This window comes from Rhinopithecus roxellana, chromosome 7 (assembly GCF_007565055.1).
Source record: "Rhinopithecus roxellana isolate Shanxi Qingling chromosome 7, ASM756505v1, whole genome shotgun sequence".
In the NCBI taxonomy this organism is placed as follows: Eukaryota; Metazoa; Chordata; class Mammalia; order Primates; family Cercopithecidae; genus Rhinopithecus; species Rhinopithecus roxellana.
In genome coordinates this window covers 54,204,261-54,227,135 of record NC_044555.1, presented here as the reverse complement: position 1 = coordinate 54,227,135, position 22,875 = coordinate 54,204,261, and the positions used below count along the sequence as shown (strand labels likewise).

The 22,875-nt window shown below is 39.9% G+C and overlaps 2 protein-coding genes and 1 pseudogene across 3 annotated transcripts; all 3 read right to left on the bottom strand.

Annotated features, from left to right (window-relative positions):
• Positions 1-2,803: 2,803 nt before the first annotated feature.
• On the bottom strand, positions 2,804-5,177 carry LOC115898614 (annotated as a pseudogene).
• Positions 5,178-8,787: 3,610 nt separating this feature from the next.
• LOC115898778 (putative G antigen family E member 3) lies at positions 8,788-12,312 on the bottom strand. The gene is made up of 5 exons (XM_030934720.1): positions 12,291-12,312; positions 11,469-11,560; positions 10,991-11,099; positions 10,119-10,244; positions 8,788-8,872 (listed from the first exon to the last, which is right to left on the bottom strand). Exons 2-5 carry the CDS (start codon positions 11,550-11,552, stop codon positions 8,856-8,858), a joined length of 336 nt encoding a protein of 111 aa, XP_030790580.1. The 5' UTR covers positions 11,553-11,560; positions 12,291-12,312; the 3' UTR covers positions 8,788-8,855.
• A 3,547-nt stretch (positions 12,313-15,859) lies between these two features.
• On the bottom strand, positions 15,860-19,667 carry LOC115898780 (putative G antigen family E member 3). Of its 2 annotated transcripts, none has more exons than XM_030934747.1 (5): positions 19,583-19,667; positions 18,575-18,666; positions 18,105-18,213; positions 17,233-17,358; positions 15,860-15,987 (listed from the first exon to the last, which is right to left on the bottom strand). In XM_030934747.1, exons 2-5 carry the CDS (start codon positions 18,656-18,658, stop codon positions 15,971-15,973), a joined length of 336 nt encoding a protein of 111 aa, XP_030790607.1. In that variant the 5' UTR covers positions 18,659-18,666; positions 19,583-19,667; the 3' UTR covers positions 15,860-15,970. The 2 variants fall into 2 exon arrangements, with proteins under 2 accessions (XP_030790607.1, XP_030790608.1); XM_030934748.1 differs by lacking the exon at positions 19,583-19,667 and adding an exon at positions 19,394-19,415 and having other exon boundaries at positions 15,903-15,987.
• Positions 19,668-22,875: the final 3,208 nt, after the last annotated feature.

Genomic DNA, 22,875 nt, shown 5'->3' with positions numbered 1-22,875 from the left:
GCAAACTCCATCTCTACTAAAAATAAAATTAATTAACCAGGCATGGTGGTAGGCGCCTGTAATCCCACCTACTAGGGTGGCTGAGGCAAGAGAATTGCTTGAACCCTGGAGGTGGAAGTTCTAGTGAGCTGAGACTCTGCTATTACACTCCAGCATGAGGACAAAAGGAGACTCTGTCCCCAGAAAAAAACAATACAAAACAAAACAAAACAAAAAACAGAAAAGAAAAAAGAAAAACAAATGAAAAACAAGGCGCTACAAAACTGATGCTGCCAAAATTCACAGGATCATAAGTGGCTCCTATGAGAAACTCCATGCCTATAAATTGGAAAATCTAGAAAAAAATGGACTAATTCCTAGATACATACAACCTCCCAAGATTGAACCAGGAAGAAATCCATAACCTGAACAGACCAATAAAAAGCAACAAGATCAAAGCCATAATAAAAGTCTTCCAGAAAAGAAACGCCTGGACCTCATGGCTTCACTACTGAAATCCACCCAACGTTTAAAGAAGGACTAATACCAATCCTACTCAAACTACTTTGAAAACTAGAGGAGGAGGGAATAGTTCCAAACTCATTCTATGAGGCCAGTATTACCCTGACACCAAAACCAAACAAAGACACATGAAAAAAAGAAAACTACAGGGCAAAACCGCTGATGAATAATGATGCAGAAATCCTCAACACAATACTAGCAAATCAAATTCAACAATACGTCAGAAAGAATCATCACCTTGACCAAGTGAGATATATCCCTGGGATGGAAGGATGGTTTAACATATGCAAATTAATGGATGTGATAAATCATATCAATGGAATGATAGATAAAAACCATATAATCATTTCAACTGATGCTGAAAAGCATTTAATAAATCTCAGTGTGTCATCATGATACAAACCCTCAAAACACCAGGGAAACAAGGAACATACTTCAATGTAATAAAAGCCATATACCACAGACCCACAGCTAGTAATGAAGTGCCCTCGTTGTCCGGGGTAACACCCAGAGTTCTTGGACTCACAGCCAAGGAAATCAAGGACATGGGCACACCAAGAGTGAGGTTTACAGCAGAAAGTTAATAGGAGAAACAAAGAGAACAGCTTTCTACTGCAGAGAGGGTTCCTAGAGAAAAACAGTTGCCATCCTGCAGTGAACTGCAGGGGTTTTTATAGATAAGCTAGTGAGGAGCCAGTATCTGATCACCTACATAAGGTACAAACAACTGGTTAGGACCAGGTGTACCATCTGCATAGGGTGTGAATCTCTGGCAGCCCCCACCCTTTTATTATGCAGGCGGGTCCTCAGCCTGGGCTACTCCATGTTGCTCATTTCGTATTACTGTGCATGTGCTAAAAAAGGGGAGGTGGAAAACCCATGGTGGACATGTCTGGTCCCACATGGCCTTTTCTATCTGTGCAGCTGTTGGCATCCCCCTAGGAAAGCTTCCAACTTCCTATCTATCTATGATAGAAAATCAATGTACCAACATTTTATCTCCATGTACCATCTCAAACACAGGATTTAAACGTTCAAAAAAGATACAATTCTAAAGACTATTAAAGATCCAGAAACAAAGTTAACAAAACTCTGCAAGGATTCTTTGCAGAAAACTGGAAAACTTTATTAAGAGAATGTTATCAGTCAAATTTCCAGCATAACAATAACATTCTTCGCTTCAGGTCTTCATTTGTCTTGGTGTAAACCTATGGTTGCACATCACCTATAACATAAATATAAAATTAGGACCCGTTACCAGATTTTTATTCATATGACACTAGAGGTACACAACTACCGAGTTCATGAACCAATATCAGAACCCTGAGGGTGACCCTTAGCCTACATCCAGATAGCCTCTGAATAAACCCTGAAGGTAGACTTTCACGTATTAACAATATTTTTAATTCATGACACTTTTTCTAGTAGAATAAGGAAACAAAGAGACTGTTCAACTTCAGAATGAATTCGATCAGGTGAATCCATTTGTATGTATAAGTGGAAAGCAAAAAAACAAACAAACAAAAAACGTATATACATTCAATGAAAATTCAACGAAACAAAATCCTAAGGGAAAAAGATATTTTTGAAGTATCATTTGAACATTTTGATATGAAATAAACTCTAAACACAGAAGATGTTTAGAACTCCCTAAGTGAAGGAAATAGAAAAGTCAGTATTACATTTGTTTTGTGTCTCTTGAGAAAAGCGTAAAAACCTTAATTTGGTCTAGTTTAGCCATTACGCAGTTGCTTTACGTAGGGTGAACATTTGTCACTATTTTCACCGGTACTCCTGCCTCTTTACATGCCTCAAAGCAGTCAGTTTTTACAGTAAACTGAATACCTACGCTACCTGTAAGCCACTACCATCACAGTTAACATCACAAAATAAACTGATGCTTATTATAAACATGTTACGTATTTGTTAAAAACAGGCCTCTATAAAATATCTGAAAATTATAGGCTGTTGATTTAAAAGACTTACATTCAAAATCACGTTTTCATATTTTTTTACATGACACATAAAATTATATACATTTATCATGTATAACATGCTTTAAAAATATATATACACACTGTGAAATGGCTACATCAAGCTAATTAATATCTGCATTACTTGAAACAGCTGTGAAGACACTCGATATCTATTCTCTTAGCATGTTTCATATCTTTCATATCATAATCCAATTAACTTTGACCCAATCTTTCTCCATCTTTTGAAGTCCTGGCCTCAAGTGATCCTTCTGCCTCGGCCTCCCAAAGTGCTGGAATTAAAAGCATGAGCCAGCACACATGGCCCTCTATCTCTGATAGCGTGTAAGGCAGCCATCTGGGGTCTGAACTACCTTCAAAGAATCTTTAGACGTGAAGTAAGATATTAAAGTAGCAGTAATTTTACCTCTGTGCCACAAAAAATATAATATTGTGAAAACAGACATCCTATAGTTTGCATATTAATAAAACAACATACCTGCTTCCAGCACTTTAGTGGGATCAAAAGTGGGCAGAGTCCCCTCCCTGACATCAGGACCATCTCCAGGCTCATCCTCTATCTTAAGCAGAGCCAGTTCCTGTTGAAAAGCTTCCACGTCAGGCCCTTAAAAGATAGAAAGGTCATCAGTTTACAAATTAAAACATGAACTATGAACGAGGAAATGGTAATGTGTATTCCCTCATCATTATGAATAAAACCTGTAGGCTAATTATTTCAGGAGTCTGTTGCCAGGAAAACAGGAAAAGCAGAGATGTTCAAACATCGCCCTTTCCTTTCCAAGGCTGGCCCTAGACAACTTACCTCTCCCTTTTGTACTCGTTTGTTCTTATTCTTATCACATTAAATCACTGATTTGTTTGAGTCAGTCTGACTAGGGTATGAGCTTTAGGCTACAGTTTGGCACTGATGTTTCCAGCACTTAGTAAATCACGTGGCATGAGGAAGCATTAATAAATGTGTATTAAAAAGTTTCTTAAAAAATGCATGAGATGTCCGCAGATGGCAGAATAGGAAGCTACCAGGAGCCAGTTATTCCACAGAAACATAAAAAACAAAACAAAACAAGAAACAGAAAATAGGCTGAACAAACCATACAGGAGCTCTGAAAACACTCACAGGCTTACGACAACCATGGAAGTATCCAATCAATAAAAAGTCTCTGTTAAAATCGTAGGAAGTTTTGTGGCTTTTTGTGTGTCCTTGTCCCACCCCTCCCCCACAGCAGCAGGAAATGTTTAAGACTCCTTCCTAATGTTTTCTGCTCCTGTAACTGTATGTCACAAATATAATGCCATAATATACTTCCACCACCATAAGCATTATTCTCCACTCTCCCTTCACCTTCACAGGCAGGTGCTCCTTCATTTTCGATCTCCCCACTAGGTGCAATACCCTGATTTTCAGTGGTGCTTCCCCTTCTTGACGTGTATTCCTCAATGGGCTGCTGACCTAAGGTGTAAGTGTGTGTGCGAATAAAAACTCAATAATATAAATACACAAAACGCATACGTGCATCGAATCATAAATCTAAAGGTATTCTTCCAACAGACATATCTATATATATACCACACACAGAGAGGAGAGAGGTTCCAGGAGAGAGAGAGAGAAGAGAGGAGAGAGAGAGAGAGAGAGAGAGAGAATACCCATATCCATACAGCTAACACCAGAATATAATATTCCTGAACCAAACTTTCCTTCATGAGATGCCATCATCGTTTTTTATCAGCATGGAACCCCTGGACCAGTGCATGTACACTAGCTCAAATATTTTGTAAAATAAATTGTCTTAATAGAAAACATCAAATGTTAAAGGACTCACAATCACAGATTCAACCGGCTGGGAAGACTCTTGGTCATTTCCTCTTCTGAGGACTGGGATCTTGTTCTTACATGCTCACTCATATTTCCCACTGAAAACAAATACTGTTATTTGGAAAAAGTGTGTAAGAACTTAGCTATATACATGAACATTCCATGGCACAATGGTGATTTGTACTTTGAAAATTTTGAATTTATCTTAATTTTGAAAATATTTTCAAAATAATTCACAGAGCACTGATAATACTCAGCTTTCCAATCAAACTAAGGACAGATTTGTTGTATCCCAGTTGAAGAGGCACAGAAATCACCTAACGCCATAGCAAAAGACAGAGAATTTCTGAGTTTTGGTTTCACAATCAGACTCTCCATCATGAAGACATTTAGGAAAAACGGGCAGAGGATTGAACCGAAATGAATACTTGCTTTCGGCCCACTCCGATTTGCTAGGCCCATCTCACCACACCACACACCCTCCCAAAATTCAGTCTTGCTGGGAAGCAACAGCATCACCCATTCCGTTCCCCCATGACGTTCACGGAGAGTGTGAGCGAGAAATTGTGAAACAGACCTTAGACGTTATGCTTTCCTCACGGGGACACCTCTGCCAGGCACTCTTACAGACCTCAGGGCCGGCAGTCACCAGCCCACAGCGTTCCCAGGGTCCCCAGGCCACTTTCCTTACCCAACACGGTCTGTCCCTTCCAGTGCCCCTACCGAGGAGTCGAGAAACTTGTCCTGTCTACGAGGTTCCAGGAGGTTTCAGGACTCAAGAACACCTCTAACAGCACCCGGCAGCACTCGCCCCATCTTCACGAGATCCCTCCCCTCTGCGGCCCACCTTCCTCCCTCGTCCCAGCCCAGCCACGATGACGAGTCCCATGGTGGCATCGCGACCTGGGTGGCGCTGGATGAGACCTTTTTTCCCTCAGAAGCCACGGACTGTGCCGCAGGACCCGTCCAAAGCCAGCTGGATCCTCCACACATTCACTCACAACTAATTTCCCAGGAAGACCACTCTGCGGACCTACCGGCTGAGTCTCAGTCAGTGAGAAAGAATCAAGATGGCGGAAAGAACGAAGCCACAACCTCTCCCTCCAGAGCTCTGCCTGGACAGAAGGTGGGCAGCGAGGCGCATGCGCAACCACAGACACGCCTAGCACCACACATGCGCGGGCAACAGGTCTGTTCAGCATGCGCACTGAGGGCGGCATTCGCCTCGTGACTGAAGTTTTCGTGAGTGAAGTTTTTCCTGCCTCTGTGGAGAACCTAAACCACCAGCGCGCCCTGACATCGAAAATGAAACTTGCAAAGCACTTTTCTTTTTCCCACACCCAACCTTTCTTTCCTTCCAGTGGCTTTGGAGAATATGAGCCCCAGGTTACTCTAATAATGTGTTTCAGAAAAATTCACCATTACGGAAATAAATCTTAAGTATTTTAATACCTGTTTTATATACGCTTCCAGAAATCATTTTCTTGCCTCCTTCACGAGTTTGCTGTCATGCTTGCAGTGGTGTTACCCACTCCAATACGATAAGACATTCATAGTTTTTCGGTTGCATTATTGTACGTTCAAAATCATTGATCCAGCTGGACAACATTAAAGTGGTAGGAACTCAACCTTAGTTGATTCCCTGTTTCACCCACTGTTTGAAATGGCTCTTTTATCATCACCTACATCCCCACTCAATTTTGTATGTAACTCTCTTCTTTTAATTTTCTTCCATGGAGGTTGTTTATACCTGTAACCACTACTACACTATCTTAATTTGCTGTAGCTTAATGATATTTGAAATGTGAAATAATGCTTGCCCTCCCTCACTGATGTCTCCTTGTTCTATCAATTCTGACACGTTGGTCTTTCAGATGAACTGCAGAATCATTTGATCAGGTGCTAAAATATTCCTCTTGAGATACCAGTTACTATTTTTGTATCACATGTTAACTCCATCACAATAGCCATCTTTCTACTTTAGAATCTCTCAATCAAAAAAAACCAAAGCAACTCCTCAATTCCTCGAGTCTTTTAACCTATCCCACACAACGACTGTGTTATTTGCTTCATATTAGTTCTTCACATTCAAAATTAATTTAATCATGGCATTTTTGTTTTTCATCCAACTACTACAGAACACACTTTCTTTTCCCCAGGACATGGATCATCCTCAAGGACAAGACCATACGTTAGGCCTGAAAACATTAAAAAAAATAAAAGAAAAAACCTGAAATAATATCATGGATCTTGTCAGACCACAGTGGCATAAAACTAGAAATTAGTAACAAGAGGAATTTTGGAAACTATACAAATACATGAAAACTGAATAATCGGATCCTGAATGAATAATGGGTCAATGAAGAAAACTAAGAAGGAAATTTAAAAAATTTATTGAAACAAATGACGATTTCCATATTTCCACAATATACCAAAACCGATGGGATAGAGCAAAAGCAGTACTCAGAAAGAGGTTTTATAGCCATAAGTGCCTACAAACAAAACAGGTAAAAACTTCAAATAAACAATCTAACGATGCATCTTAAAGAGCTGCAAAGAAAGAGCAAACCAAACCAAAAATTAGAAGAAAAGAAATAATGAAGATCCAGGCAGAAATAAATGAAATTGAAATGAAAAAAAACCCCACAAGAGATTCAATAACACAAAAAGTTGTTTTTTTAGTAAGTTGATCCAAATGGACAAACCATTAGCCAAGCTAAGAAAAAAAAGAGAGAACCCAAATGAATGAAATCCGAAATGAAAAAGGATTTGGGAGGCTGAGGCAGGTGGATCACTTGAGGCCCGGACCTCAAGACCAACCTGGCCAATATGGCAAACTCCATCTCTACTAAAAATAAAATTAATTAACCAGGCATGGTGGTAGGCGCCTGTAATCCCACCTACTAGGGTGGCTGAGGCAAGAGAATTGCTTGAACCCTGGAGGTGGAAGTTCTAGTGAGCTGAGACTCTGCTATTACACTCCAGCATGAGGACAAAAGGAGACTCTGTCCCCAGAAAAAACAATACAAAACAAAACAAAACAAAAAACAGAAAGAAAAAAGAAAACAAAAAAAAGAAAAACAAATGAAAAACAAGGCGCTACAAAACTGATGCTGCCAAAATTCACAGGATCATAAGTGGCTCCTATGAGAAACTCCATGCCTATAAATTGGAAAATCTAGAAAAAAATGGACTAATTCCTAGATACATACAACCTCCCAAGATTGAACCAGGAAGAAATCCATAACCTGAACAGACCAATAAAAAGCAACAAGATCAAAGCCATAATAAAAGTCTTCCAGAAAAGAAACGCCTGGACCTCATGGCTTCACTACTGAAATCCACCCAACGTTTAAAGAAGGACTAATACCATCCTACTCAAACTACTTTGAAAACTAGAGGAGGAGGGAATAGTTCCAAACTCATTCTATGAGGCCAGTATTACCCTGACAACCAAAACCAAACAAAGACACATGAAAAAAAGAAAACTACAGGGCAAAACCGCTGATGAATAATGATGCAGAAATCCTCAACACAATACTAGCAAATCAAATTCAACAATACGTCAGAAAGAATCATCACCTTGACCAAGTGAGATATATCCCTGGATGGAAGGATGGTTTAACATATGCAAATTAATGGATGTGATAAATCATATCAATGGAATGATAGATAAAAACCATATAATCATTTCAACTGATGCTGAAAAGCATTTAATAAATCTCAGTGTGTCATCATGATACAAACCCTCAAAACACCAGGGAAACAAGGAACATACTTCAATGTAATAAAAGCCATATACCACAGACCCACAGCTAGTAATGAAGTGCTCGTTGTCCGGGGTAACACCCAGAGTTCTTGGACTCACAGCCAAGGAAATCAAGGACATGGGCACACCAAGAGTGAGGTTTACAGCAGAAAGTTATAGGAGAAACAAAGAGAACAGCTTTCTACTGCAGAGAGGGTTCCTAGAGAAAAACAGTTGCCATCCTGCAGTGAACTGCAGGGGTTTTTATAGATAAGCTAGTGAGGAGCCAGTATCTGATCACCTACATAAGGTACAAAACAACTGGTTAGGACCAGTGTACCATCTGCATAGGGTGTGAATCTCTGGCAGCCCCCACCCTTTTATTATGCAGGCGGGTCCTCAGCCTGGGCTACTCCATGTTGCTCATTCGTATTACTGTGCATGTGCTAAAAAAGGGGAGGTGGAAAACCCATGGTGGACATGCCTGGTCCCACATGGCCTTTTCTATCTGTGCAGCTGTTGGCATCCCCCTAGGAAAGCTTCCAACTTCCTATCTATCTATGATAGAAAATCAATGTACCAACATTTTATCTCCATGTACCATCTCAAACACAGGATTAAACGTTCAAAAAAGATACAATTCTAAAGACTATTAAAGATCCAGAAACAAAGTTAACAAAACTCTGCAAGGATTCTTTTGCAGAAAACTGGAAAACTTTATTAAGAGAATGTTATCAGTCAAATTTCCAGCATAACAATAACATTCTTCGCTTCGGTCTTCATTTGTCTTGGTGTAAACCTATGGTTGCACATCACCTATAACATAAATATAAAATTAGGACCCGTTACCAGATTTTTATTCATATGACACTAGAGGTACACAACTACCGAGTTCATGAACCAATATCAGAACCCTGAGGGTGACCCTTTAGCCTACATCCAGATAGCCTCTGAATAAACCCTGAAGGTAGACTTTCACGTATTAACAATATTTTTAATTCATGACACTTTTTCTAGTAGAATAAGGAAACAAAGAGACTGTTCAACTTCAGAATGAATCGATCAGGTGAATCCATTTGTATGTATAAGTGGAAAGCAAAAAAACAAACAAACAAAAAACGTATATACATTCAATGAAAATTCAACGAAACAAAATCCTAAGGGAAAAAGATATTTTTGAAGTATCATTTGAACATTTTGATATGAAATAAACTCTAAACACAGAAGATGTTTAGAACTCCCTAAGTGAAGGAAATAGAAAAGTCAGTATTACACTTTGTTTTGTGTCTCTTGAGAAAAAGCGTAAAACCTTAATTTGGTCTAGTTTAGCCATTACGCAGTTGCTTAAGTAGGGTGAACATTTGTCACTATTTCACCGGTACTCCTGCCTCTTTACATGCCTCAAAGCAGTTCAGTTTTTACAGTAAACTGAATACCTACGCTACCTGTAAGCCACTACCATCACAGTTAACATCACAAAATAAACTGATGCTTATTATAAACATGTTACGTATTTGTTAAAAACAGGCCTCTATAAAAATATCTGAAAATTATAGGCTGTTGATTAAAAGACTTACATTCAAAATTCACGTTTTCATATTTTTTTACATGACACATAAAATTATATACATTTATCATGTATAACATGCTTTAAAATATATATACACACTGTGAAATGGCTACATCAAGCTAATTAATATCTGCATTACTTGAAACAGCTGTGAAGACACTCGATATCTATTCTCTTAGCATGTTTCCTATCTTTCATATCATAATCCAATTAACTTTGACCCAATCTTTCTCCATCTTTTGAAGTCCTGGCCTCAAGTGATCCTTCTGCCTCGGCCTCCCAAAGTGCTGGAATTAAAAGCATGAGCCAGCACACATGGCCCTCTATCTCTGATAGCGTGTAAGGCAGCCATCTGGGGTCTGAACTACCTTCAAAGAATCTTTAGACGTGAAGTAAGATATTAAAGTAGCAGTAATTTTACCTCTGTGCCACAAAAAATATATATTGTGAAAACAGACACCCTATAGTTTGCATATTAATAAAACAACATACCTGCTTCCAGCACTTTAGTGGGATCAAAAGTGGGCAGAGTCCCCTCCCTGACATCAGGACCATCTCCAGGCTCATCCTCTATCTTAAGCAGAGCCAGTTCCTGTTGAAAAGCTTCCACGTCAGGCCCTTAAAAGATAGAAAGGTCATCAGTTTACAAATTAAAAACATGAACTATGAACGAGGAAATGGTAATGTGTATTCCCTCATCATTATGAAATAAAAACCTGTAGGCTAATTATTTCAGGAGTCTGTTGCCAGGAAAACAGGAAAAGCAGAGATGTTCAAACATCGCCCTTTCCTTTCCCAAGGCTGGCCCTAGACAACTTACCTCTCCCTTTTGTACTCGTTTGTTCTTATTCTTATCACATTAAATCACTGATTTGTTTGAGTCAGTCTGACTAGGGTATGAGCTTTAGGCTACAGTTTGGCACTGATGTTTCCAGCACTTAGTAAATCACGTGGCATGAGGAAGCATTAATAAATGTGTATTAAAAAGTTTCTTAAAAAATGCATGAGATGTCCGCAGATGGCAGAATAGGAAGCTACCAGGAAGCCGTTATTCCACAGAAACATAAAAAACAAAACAAAACAAGAAACAGAAAATGGCTGAACAAACCATACAGGAGCTCTGGAAAACACTCACAGGCTTACGACAACCATGGAAGTATCCAATCAATAAAAAGTCTCTGTTAAAATCGTAGGAAAGTTTTGTGGCTTTTTGTGTGTCCTTGTCCCACCCCTCCCCACAGCAGCAGGAAATGTTTAGACTCCTTCCTAATGTTTTCTGGCGTCCTGTAACTGGTATGTCACAAAATATAATGCATAAATATACTTCCACCACCCATAAGCATTATTCTCCACTCTCCCTTCACCTTGAACAGCAGGTGCTCCTTCATTTTCGATCTCCCCACTAGGTGCAATACCCTGATTTTCAGTTGGTGCTTCCCCTTCTTGACGTATTTCCTCAACGGGCTGCTGGACCTAAGGGTATAAGTGTGTGTGCGAATAAAAACTCAATAATATAAATACAAAAACGCATACGTGCATCGAATCATAAATCTAAAGATATTCTTCCAACAGACATATATATATATATACACACAGAGAGAGAGAGAGAGAGAGAGGAGAGAGAAGAGAGAGAGAGAGAGAGAGAGAGAGAGAGAGAGAAATACCCATATCCATACAGCTAACACCAGAATATAATATTCCTGAACCAAACTTTCCTTCATGAGATGCCATCATCGTTTTTTATCAGCATGGAACCCCTGGACCAGTGCATGTACACTAGCTCAAATATATTTTGTAAAATAAATTGTCTTAATAGAAAACATCAAATGTTAAAGGACTCACAATCACAGATTCAACCGGCTGGGAAGACTCTTGGTCATTTCCTCTTTCTGAGGACTGGGATCTTGTTCTTACATGCTCACTCATATTTCCCACTGAAAACAGAATACTGTTATTTGGAAAAAGTGTGTAAGAACTTAGCTATATACATGAACATTCCATGGCACAATGGTGATTTGTACTTTGAAAATTTTGAATTTATCTTAATTTTGAAAATATTTTCAAAATAATTCACAGAGCACTGATAAATACTCACGCTTTCCAATCAAACTAAGGACAGATTTGTTTGTATCACAGTTGAAGAGGCACAGAAATCACCTTAACGCCATAGCAAAAGACAGAAGACATTTCTGAGTTTGGTTTCACAATCAGACTCTCCATCATGAAGACATTTAGGAAAAAACGGGCAGAGGATTGAAACCGAAATGACTACTGCTTTCGGCCCACTCCGATTTGCTAGGCCCATTTCACCCCCACACCCCTCCCAAAATCGAGTCTTGCTGGAAAGCACAGCCTCACCCATTCCTTCCCATGACGTTCACGGCGGAGGTGAGAAATTGTGAAACAGAGTGAACGTTATGCTCCTCACGGGACACCTCTGCCAGGCACTCTACAGACCTCAGGGCCGCAGTCACCAGCCCACAGCGTTCCCAGGTCCCAGGCCCCTTCCTTACCCAACACGCTGTCCCTTCCCGTGCCCCTACCGAGGAGTCTAGAAACTGTCCTGTCTCAGAGGGTTCCAGGAGTTTCCGGGACTCAGACACCTCTAACAGCACCCGCAGCACTCGCCCCATCTTCACGAGATCCCTCCCCTCTGCGGCCCACCTTCCTCCCTCGTCCCAGCCCAGCCACGATGACGAGTCCCATGGTGGCATCGCGACCTGGGTGGCGCTGGATGAGACCTTTTTTCCCTCAGAAGCCACGGACTGTGCCGCAGGACCCGTCCAAAGCCAGCTGGATCCTCCACACATTCACTCACAACTAATTTCCCAGGAAGACCACTCTGCGGACCTACCGGCTGAGTCTCAGTCAGTGAGAAAGAATCAAGATGGCGGAAAGAACGAAGCCACAACCTCTCCCTCCAGAGCTCTGCCTGGACAGAAGGTGGGCAGCAAGGCGCATGCGCAACCACAGACACGCCTAGCACCACACATGCGCGGCAACAGGTCTGTTCAGCATGCGCACTGAGGGCGGCATTCGCCTCGTGACTGAAGTTTTCGTGAGTGAAGTTTTCCTGCCTCTGTGGAGAACCTAAACCACCAGCGCGCCTGACATCGAAAATGAACTTGCAAAGCACTTTTCTTTTTCCCACACCCAACCTTTCTTTCCCTTCCAGTGGCTTTGGAGAATATGAGCCCCAGGTTACTCTAATAATGTGTTTCAGAAAAATTCACCATTACGGAAATAAATCTTAAGTATTTTAATACCTGTTTTTATATACGCTTCCAGAAATCATTTTCTTGCCTCCTTCACGAGTTTGCTGTCATGCTTGCAGTGGTGTTACCCACTCCAATACGATAAGACATTCATAGTTTTCGGTTGCATTATTGTACGTTCAAATCATTGATCCAGCTGGACAACATTAAAGTGGTAGGAACTCAACCTTAGTTGATTCCCTGTTTCACCCACTGTTTTGAAATGGCTCTTTTATCATCACCTACATCCCCACTCAATTTTGTATGTAACTCTCTTCTTTTAATTTCTTCTTCCATGGAGTTGTTTATACCTGTACCACTACTACACTATCTTAATTGCTGTAGCTTAATGATATTTGAAATGTGAAATAATGCTTGCCCTCCCTCACTGATGTCTCCTTTTCTATCAATTCTGACACGTTGGTCTTTCAGATGAACTGCAGAATCATTTGATCAGGTGCTAAAATATTCCTCTTGAGATACCAGTTACTATTTTTGTATCACATGTTAACTCCATCACAATAGCCATCTTTCTACTTTAGAATCTCTCAATCAAAAAAAACCAAAGCAACTCCTCAATTCCTCGAGTCTTTTAACCTATCCCACACAACGACTGTGTTATTTGCTTCATATTAGTTCTTCACATTCAAAATAATTTAATCATGGCCATTTTTGTTTTTCATCCAACTACTACAGAACACACTTTCTTTTCCCCAGGACATGGATCATCCTCAAGGACAAGACCATACGTTAGGCCTGAAAACATTAAAAAAAAAATAAAAAGAAAAAACCTGAAATAATATCATGGATCTTGTCAGACCACAGTGGCATAAAACTAGAAATTAGTAACAAGAGGAATTTTGGAAACTATACAAATACATGAAAACTGAATAATCGGATCCTGAATGAATAATGGGTCAATGAAGAACTAAGAAGGAATTTAAAAATTTATTGAAACAAATGACGATTTCCATATTTCCACAATATACCAAAACCGATGGGATAGAGCAAAAGCAGTACTCAGAAAGAGGTTTATAGCCATAAGTGCCTACAACAAACAGGTAAAAACTTCAAATAAACAATCTAACGATGCATCTTAAAGAGCTGCAAAGAAAGAGCAAACCAAACCAAAAATTAGAAGAAAAGAAATAATGAAGATCCAGGCAGAAATAAATGAAATTGAAATGAAAAAAAACCCCACAAGAGATCAATAACACAAAAAGTTGTTTTTTTAGTAAGTTGATCCAAATGGACAAACCATTAGCCAAGCTAAGAAAAAAAGAGAGAAACCCAAATGAATGAAATCCGAAATGAAAAAGGATTTGGGAGGCTGAGGCAGGTGGATCACTTGAGGCCCGGACCTCAAGACCAACCTGGCCAATATGGCAAACTCCATCTCTACTAAAAATAAAATTAATTAACCAGGCATGGTGGTAGGCGCCTGTAATCCCACCTACTAGGGTGGCTGAGGCAAGAGAATTGCTTGAACCCTGGAGGTGGAAGTTCTAGTGAGCTGAGACTCTGCTATTACACTCCAGCATGAGGACAAAAGGAGACTCTGTCCCCAGAAAAAAACAATACAAAACAAAACAAAACAAAAAACAGAAAAGAAAAAAGAAAAACAAATGAAAAACAAGGCGCTACAAAACTGATGCTGCCAAAATTCACAGGATCATAAGTGGCTCCTATGAGAAACTCCATGCCTATAAATTGGAAATCTAGAAAAAAATGGACTAATTCCTAGATACATACAACCTCCCAAGATTGAACCAGGAAGAAATCCATAACCTGAACAGACCAATAAAAAGCAACAAGATCAAAGCCATAATAAAAGTCTTCCAGAAAAGAAACGCCTGGACCTCATGGCTTCACTACTGAAATCCACCCAACGTTTAAAGAAGGACTAATACCAATCCTACTCAAACTACTTTGAAAACTAGAGGAGGAGGGAATAGTTCCAAACTCATTCTATGAGGCCAGTATTACCCTGACACCAAAACCAAACAAAGACACATGAAAAAAAGAAAACTACAGGGCAAAACCGCTGATGAATAATGATGCAGAAATCCTCAACACAATACTAGCAAATCAAATTCAACAATACGTCAGAAAGAATCATCACCTTGACCAAGTGAGATATATCCCTGGGATGGAAGGATGGTTTAACATATGCAAATTAATGGATGTGATAAATCATATCAATGGAATGATAGATAAAAACCATATAATCATTTCAACTGATGCTGAAAAGCATTTAATAAATCTCAGTGTGTCATCATGATACAAACCCTCAAAACACCAGGGAAACAAGGAACATACTTCAATGTAATAAAAGCCATATACCACAGACCCACAGCTAGTAATGAAGTGCCTCGTTGTCCGGGGTAACACCCAGAGTTCTTGGACTCACAGCCAAGGAAATCAAGGACATGGGCACACCAAGAGTGAGGTTTACAGCAGAAAGTTAATAGGAGAAACAAAGAGAACAGCTTTCTACTGCAGAGAGGGTTCCTAGAGAAAAACAGTTGCCATCCTGCAGTGAACTGCAGGGGTTTTTATAGATAAGCTAGTGAGGAGCCAGTATCTGATCACCTACATAAGGTACAAACAACTGGTTAGGACCAGGTGTACCATCTGCATAGGGTGTGAATCTCTGGCAGCCCCCACCCTTTATTATGCAGGCGGGTCCTCAGCCTGGGCTACTCCATGTTGCTCATTTCGTATTACTGTGCATGTGCTAAAAAAGGGGAGGTGGAAAACCCATGGTGGACATGCCTGGTCCCACATGGCCTTTTCTATCTGTGCAGCTGTTGGCATCCCCCTAGGAAAGCTTCCAACTTCCTATCTATCTATGATAGAAAATCAATGTACCAACATTTTATCTCCATGTACCATCTCAAACACAGGATTTAAACGTTCAAAAAAGATACAATTCTAAAGACTATTAAAGATCCAGAAACAAAGTTAACAAAACTCTGCAAGGATTCTTTGCAGAAAACTGGAAAACTTTATTAAGAGAATGTTATCAGTCAAATTTCCAGCATAACAATAACATTCTTCGCTTCGGTCTTCATTTGTCTTGGTGTAAACCTATGGTTGCACATCACCTATAACATAAATATAAAATTAGGACCCGTTACCAGATTTTTATTCATATGACACTAGAGGTACACAACTACCGAGTTCATGAACCATATCAGAACCCTGAGGGTGACCCTTTAGCCTACATCCAGATAGCCTCTGAATAAACCCTGAAGGTAGACTTTCACGTATTAACAATATTTTTAATTCATGACACTTTTTTCTAGTAGAATAAGGAAACAAAGAGACTGTTCAACTTCAGAATGAATTCGATCAGGTGAATCCATTTGTATGTATAAGTGGAAAGCAAAAAACAAACAAACAAAAAACGTATATACATTCAATGAAAATTCAACGAAACAAAATCCTAAGGGAAAAAGATATTTTTGAAGTATCATTTGAACATTTTGATATGAATAAACTCTAAACACAGAAGATGTTTAGAACTCCCTAAGTGAAGGAAATAGAAAAGTCAGTATCACATTTGTTTTGTGTCTCTTGAGAAAAAGCGTAAAAACCTTAATTTGGTCTAGTTTAGCCATTACGCAGTTGCTTTAAGTAGGGTGAACATTTGTCACTATTTTCACCGGTACTCCTGCCTCTTTACATGCCTCAAAGCAGTTCAGTTTTTACAGTAAACTGAATACCTACGCTACCTGTAAGCCACTACCATCACAGTTAACATCACAAAATAAACTGATGCTTATTATAAACATGTTACGTATTTGTTAAAAACAGGCCTCTATAAAAATATCTGAAAATTATAGGCTGTTGATTAAAAGACTTACATTCAAAATTCACGTTTCATATTTTTTTACATACACATAAAATTATATACATTTATCATGTATAACATGCTTTAAAATATATATACACACTGTGAAATGGCTACATCAAGCTAATTAATATCTGCATTACTTGAAACAGCTGTGAAGACACTCGATATCTATTCTCTTAGCATGTTTCCTATCTTTCATATCATAATCCAATTAACTTTGACCCAATCTTTCTCCATCTTTGAAGTCCTGGCCTCAAGTGATCCTTCTGCCTCGGCCTCCCAAAGTGCTGGAATTAAAAGCATGAGCCAGCACACATGGCCCTCTATCTCTGATAGCGTGTAAGGCAGCCATCTGGGGTCTGAACTACCTTCAAAGAATCTTTAGACGTGAAGTAAGATATTAAAGTAGCAGTAATTTTACCTCTGTGCCACAAAAATATAATATTGTGAAAACAGACACCCTATAGTTTGCATATTAATAAAAACAACATACCTGCTTCCAGCACTTTAGTGGGATCAAAAGTGGGCAGAGTCCCCTCCCTGACATCAGGACCATCTCCAGGCTCATCCTCTATCTTAAGCAGAGCCAGTTCCTGTTGAAAAGCTTCCACGTCAGGCCCTTAAAAGATAGAAAGGTCATCAGTTTACAAATTAAAACATGAACTATGAACGAGGAAATGGTAATGTGTATTCCCTCATCATTATGAAATAAAAACCTGTAGGCTAATTATTTCAGGAGTCTGTTGCCAGGAAAACAGGAAAAGCAGAGATGTTCAAACATCGCCCTTTCCTTTCCCAAGGCTGGCCCTAGACAACTTACCTCTCCCTTTTGTACTCGTTTGTTCTTATTCTTATCACATTAAATCACTGATTTGTTTGAGTCAGTCTGACTAGGGTATGAGCTTTAGGCTACAGTTTGGCACTGATGTTTCCAGCACTTAGTAAATCACGTGGCATGAGGAAGCATTAATAAATGTGTATTAAAAAGTTTCTTTAAAAATGCATGAGATGTCCGCAGATGGCAGAATAGGAAGCTACCAGGAGCCGTTATTCCACAGAAACATAAAAAAACAAAACAAAACAAGAAACAGAAAATGGCTGAACAAACCATACAGGAGCTCTGGAAAACACTCACAGGCTTACGACAACCATGGAAGTATCCAATCAATAAAAAGTCTCTGTTAAAATCGTAGGAAAGTTTTGTGGCTTTTTGTGTGTCCTTGTCCCACCCCTCCCCACAGCAGCAGGAAATGTTTAAGACTCCTTCCTAATGTTTTCTGGCGTCCTGTAACTGGTATGTCACAAAATATAATGCATAAATATACTTCCACCACCCATAAGCATTATTCTCCACTCTCCCTTCACCTTGAACAGCAGGTGCTCCTTCATTTTCGATCTCCCCACTAGGTGCAATACCCTGATTTTCAGTTGGTGCTTCCCCTTCTTGACGTATTTCCTCAACGGGCTGCTGGACCTAAGGGTATAAGTGTGTGTGCGAATAAAAACTCAATAATATAAATACAAAAACGCATACGTGCATCGAATCATAAATCTAAAGATATTCTTCCAACAGACATATATAATATTATATCACACACACAGAGAGAGCGAGAGAGAGTGAGAGAGAAGAGAGAGAGAGAGAGAGAGAGAGAGAGAAATACCCATATCCATACAGCTAACACCAGAATATAATATTCCTGAACCAAACTTTCCTTCATGAGATGCCATCATCGTTTTTATCAGCATGGAACCCCTGGACCAGTGCATGTACACTAGCTCAATATTTTGTAAAATAAATTGTCTTAATAGAAAACATCAAATGTTAAAGGACTCACAATCACAGATTCAACCGGCTGGGAAGACTCTTGGTCATTTCCTCTTTCTGAGGACTGGGATCTTGTTCTTACATGCTCACTCATATTTCCCACTGAAAACAGAATACTGTTATTTGGAAAAAGTGTGTAAGAACTTAGCTATATACATGAACATTCCATGGCACAATGGTGATTTGTACTTTGAAAATTTTGAATTTATCTTAATTTTGAAAATATTTTCAAAATAATTCACAGAGCACTGATAAATACTCACGCTTTCCAATCAAACTAAGGACAGATTTGTTTGTATCACAGTTGAAGAGGCACAGAAATCACCTTAACGCCATAGCAAAAGACAGAAGACATTTCTGAGTTTTGGTTTCACAATCAGACTCTCCATCATGAAGACATTTAGGAAAAAACGGGCAGAGGATTGAAACGAAATGACTACTGCTTTCGGCCCACTCCGATTTGCTAGGCCCATTTCACCCCCACACCCCTCCCAAATCGAGTCTTGCTGGAAAGCACAGCCTCACCCATTCCTTCCCATGACGTTCACGGCGGAGGTGAGAAATTGTGAAACAGAGTGAACGTTATGCTCCTCACGGGACACCTCTGCCAGGCACTCTACAGACCTCAGGGCCGCAGTCACCAGCCCACAGCGTTCCCAGGTCCCAGGCCCCTTCCTTACCCAACACGCTGTCCCTTCCCGTGCCCCTACCGAGGAGTCTAGAAACTGTCCTGTCTCAGAGGGTTCCAGGAGTTTCCGGGACTCAGACACCTCTAACAGCACCCGCAGCACTCGCCCCATCTTCGAGATCCCTCCCCTCTGCGGCCCACCTTCCTCCCTCGTCCCAGCCCAGCCACGATGACGAGTCCCATGGTGGCATCGCGACCTGGGTGGAGCTGGATGAGACCTTTTTCCCTCAGAAGCCACGGACTGTGCCGCAGGACCCGTCCAAAGCCAGCTGGATCCTCCACACATTCACTCACAACTAATTTCCCAGGAAGACCACTCTGCGGACCTACCGGCTGAGTCTCAGTCAGTGAGAAAGAATCAAGATGGCGGAAAGAACGAAGCCACAACCTCCCTCCAGAGCTCTGCCTGGACAGAGGTGGCAGCAAGGCGCATGCGCAACCACAGACACGCCTAGCACCACACATGCGCGGCAACAGGTCTGTTCAGCATGCGCACTGAGGGCATTCGCCTCGTGACTGAAGTTTTCGTGATGAAGTTTTCCTGCCTCTGTGGAGAACCTAAACCACCAGCGCGCCTGACATCGAAAATGAACTTGCAAAGCACTTTTCTTTTTCCCACACCCAACCTTTCTTTCCCTTCCAGTGGCTTTGGAGAATATGAGCCCCAGGTTACTCTAATAATGTGTTTCAGAAAAATTCACCATACGGAAATAAATCTTAAGTATTTTAATACCTGTTTTATATACGCTTCCAGAAATCATTTTCTTGCCTCCTTCACGAGTTTGCTGTCATGCTTGCAGTGGTGTTACCCACTCCAATACGATAAGACATTCATAGTTTTGGTTGCATTATTGTACGTTCAAAATCATTGATCCAGCTGGACAACATTAAAGTGGTAGGAACTCAACCTTAGTTGATTCCCTGTTTCACCCACTGTTTTGAAATGGCTCTTTTATCATCACCTACATCCCCACTCAATTTTGTATGTAACTCTCTTCTTTTAATTTTCTTCCATGGAGTTGTTTATACCTGTACCACTACTACACTATCTTAATTGCTGTAGCTTAATGATATTTGAAATGTGAATAATGCTTGCCCTCCCTCACTGATGTCTCCTTTTCTATCAATTCTGACACGTTGGTCTTTCAGATGAACTGCAGAATCATTTGATCAGGTGCTAAAATATTCCTCTTGAGATACCAGTTACTATTTTTGTATCACATGTTAACTCCATCACAATAGCCATCTTTCTACTTTAGAATCTCTCAATCAAAAAAAAACAAAGCAACTCCTCAATTCCTCAAGTCTTTTAACCTATCCCACTGTTATATCCCACTGTGTTATTTGCTTCATATTAGTTCTTTACATTCAAAATAATTTAATCATGGGCATTTTTGTTTTTCATCCAACTACTACAGAACACACTTTCTTTTCCCCAGGACATGGATCATCCTCAAGGACAAGACCATACGTTAGGCCTGAAAACATTAAAAAAAAATAAAAAGAAAAAAACCTGAAATAATATCATGGATCTTGTCAGACCACAGTGGCATAAAACTAGAAATTAGTAACAAGAGGAATTTTGGAAAACTATACAAATACATGAAAACTGAATAATCGGATCCTGAATGAATAATGGGTCAATGAAGAAACTAAGAAGGAAATTTAAAAATTTATTGAAACAAATGACGATTTCCATATTTCCACAATATACCCAAAACCGATGGGATAGAGCAAAAGCAGTACTCAGAAAGAGGTTTATAGCCATAAGTGCCTACAACAAAACAGGTAAAACTTCAAATAAACAATCTAACGATGCATCTTAAAGAGCTGCAAAGAAAGAGCAAACCAAACCAAAAATTAGAAGAAAAGAAATAATGAAGATCCAGGCAGAAATAAATGAAATTGAAATGAAAAAAAACCCCACAAGAGATCAATAACACAAAAAAGTTGTTTTTTTAGTAAGTTGATCCAAATGGACAAACCATAGCCAAGCTAAGAAAAAAAGAGAGAAACCCAAATGAATGAAATCCGAAATGAAAAAGGATTTGGGAGGCTGAGGCAGGTGGATCACTTGAGGCCCGGACCTCAAGACCAACCTGGCCAATATGGCAAACTCCATCTCTACTAAAAATAAAATTAATTAACCAGGCATGGTGGTAGGCGCCTGTAATCCCACCTACTAGGGTGGCTGAGGCAAGAGAATTGCTTGAACCCTGGAGGTGGAAGTTCTAGTGAGCTGAGACTCTGCTATTACACTCCAGCATGAGGACAAAAGGAGACTCTGTCCCCAGAAAAAAACAATACAAAACAAAACAAAACAAAAAACAGAAAAGAAAAAAGAAAAAAAAAGAAAAACAAATGAAAAACAAGGCGCTACAAAACTGATGCTGCCAAAATTCACAGGATCATAAGTGGCTCCTATGAGAAACTCCATGCCTATAAATTGGAAAATCTAGAAAAAAATGGACTAATTCCTAGATACATACAACCTCCCAAGATTGAACCAGGAAGAAATCCATAACCTGAACAGACCAATAAAAAGCAACAAGATCAAAGCCATAATAAAAGTCTTCCAGAAAAGAAACGCCTGGACCTCATGGCTTCACTACTGAAATCCACCCAACGTTTAAAGAAGGACTAATACCAATCCTACTCAAACTACTTTGAAAACTAGAGGCGGAGGGAATAGTTCCAAACTCATTCTATGAGGCCAGTATTACCCTGACACCAAAACCAAACAAAGACACATGAAAAAAAGAAACTACAGGGCAAAACCGCTGATGAATAATGATGCAGAAATCCTCAACACAATACTAGCAAATCAAATTCAACAATACGTCAGAAAGAATCATCACCTTGACCAAGTGAGATATATCCCTGGGATGGAAGGATGGTTTAACATATGCAAATTAATGGATGTGATAAATCATATCAATGGAATGATAGATAAAAACCATATAATCATTTCAACTGATGCTGAAAAGCATTTAATAAATCTCAGTGTGTCATCATGATACAAACCCTCAAAACACCAGGGAAACAAGGAACATACTTCAATGTAATAAAAGCCATATACCACAGACCCACAGCTAGTAATGAAGTGCCTCGTTGTCCGGGGTAACACCCAGAGTTCTTGGACTCACAGCCAAGGAAATCAAGGACATGGGCACACCAAGAGTGAGGTTTACAGCAGAAAGTTAATAGGAGAAACAAAGAGAACAGCTTTCTACTGCAGAGAGGGTTCCTAGAGAAAAACAGTTGCCATCCTGCAGTGAACTGCAGGGGTTTTTATAGATAAGCTAGTGAGGAGCCAGTATCTGATCACCTACATAAGGTACAAACAACTGGTTAGGACCAGGTGTACCATCTGCATAGGGTGTGAATCTCTGGCAGCCCCCACCCTTTTATTATGCAGGCGGGTCCTCAGCCTGGGCTACTCCATGTTGCTCATTTCGTATTACTGTGCATGTGCTAAAAAAGGGGAGGTGGAAAACCCATGGTGGACATGTCTGGTCCCACATGGCCTTTTCTATCTGTGCAGCTGTTGGCATCCCCCTAGGAAAGCTTCCAACTTCCTATCTATCTATGATAGAAAATCAATGTACCAACATTTTATCTCC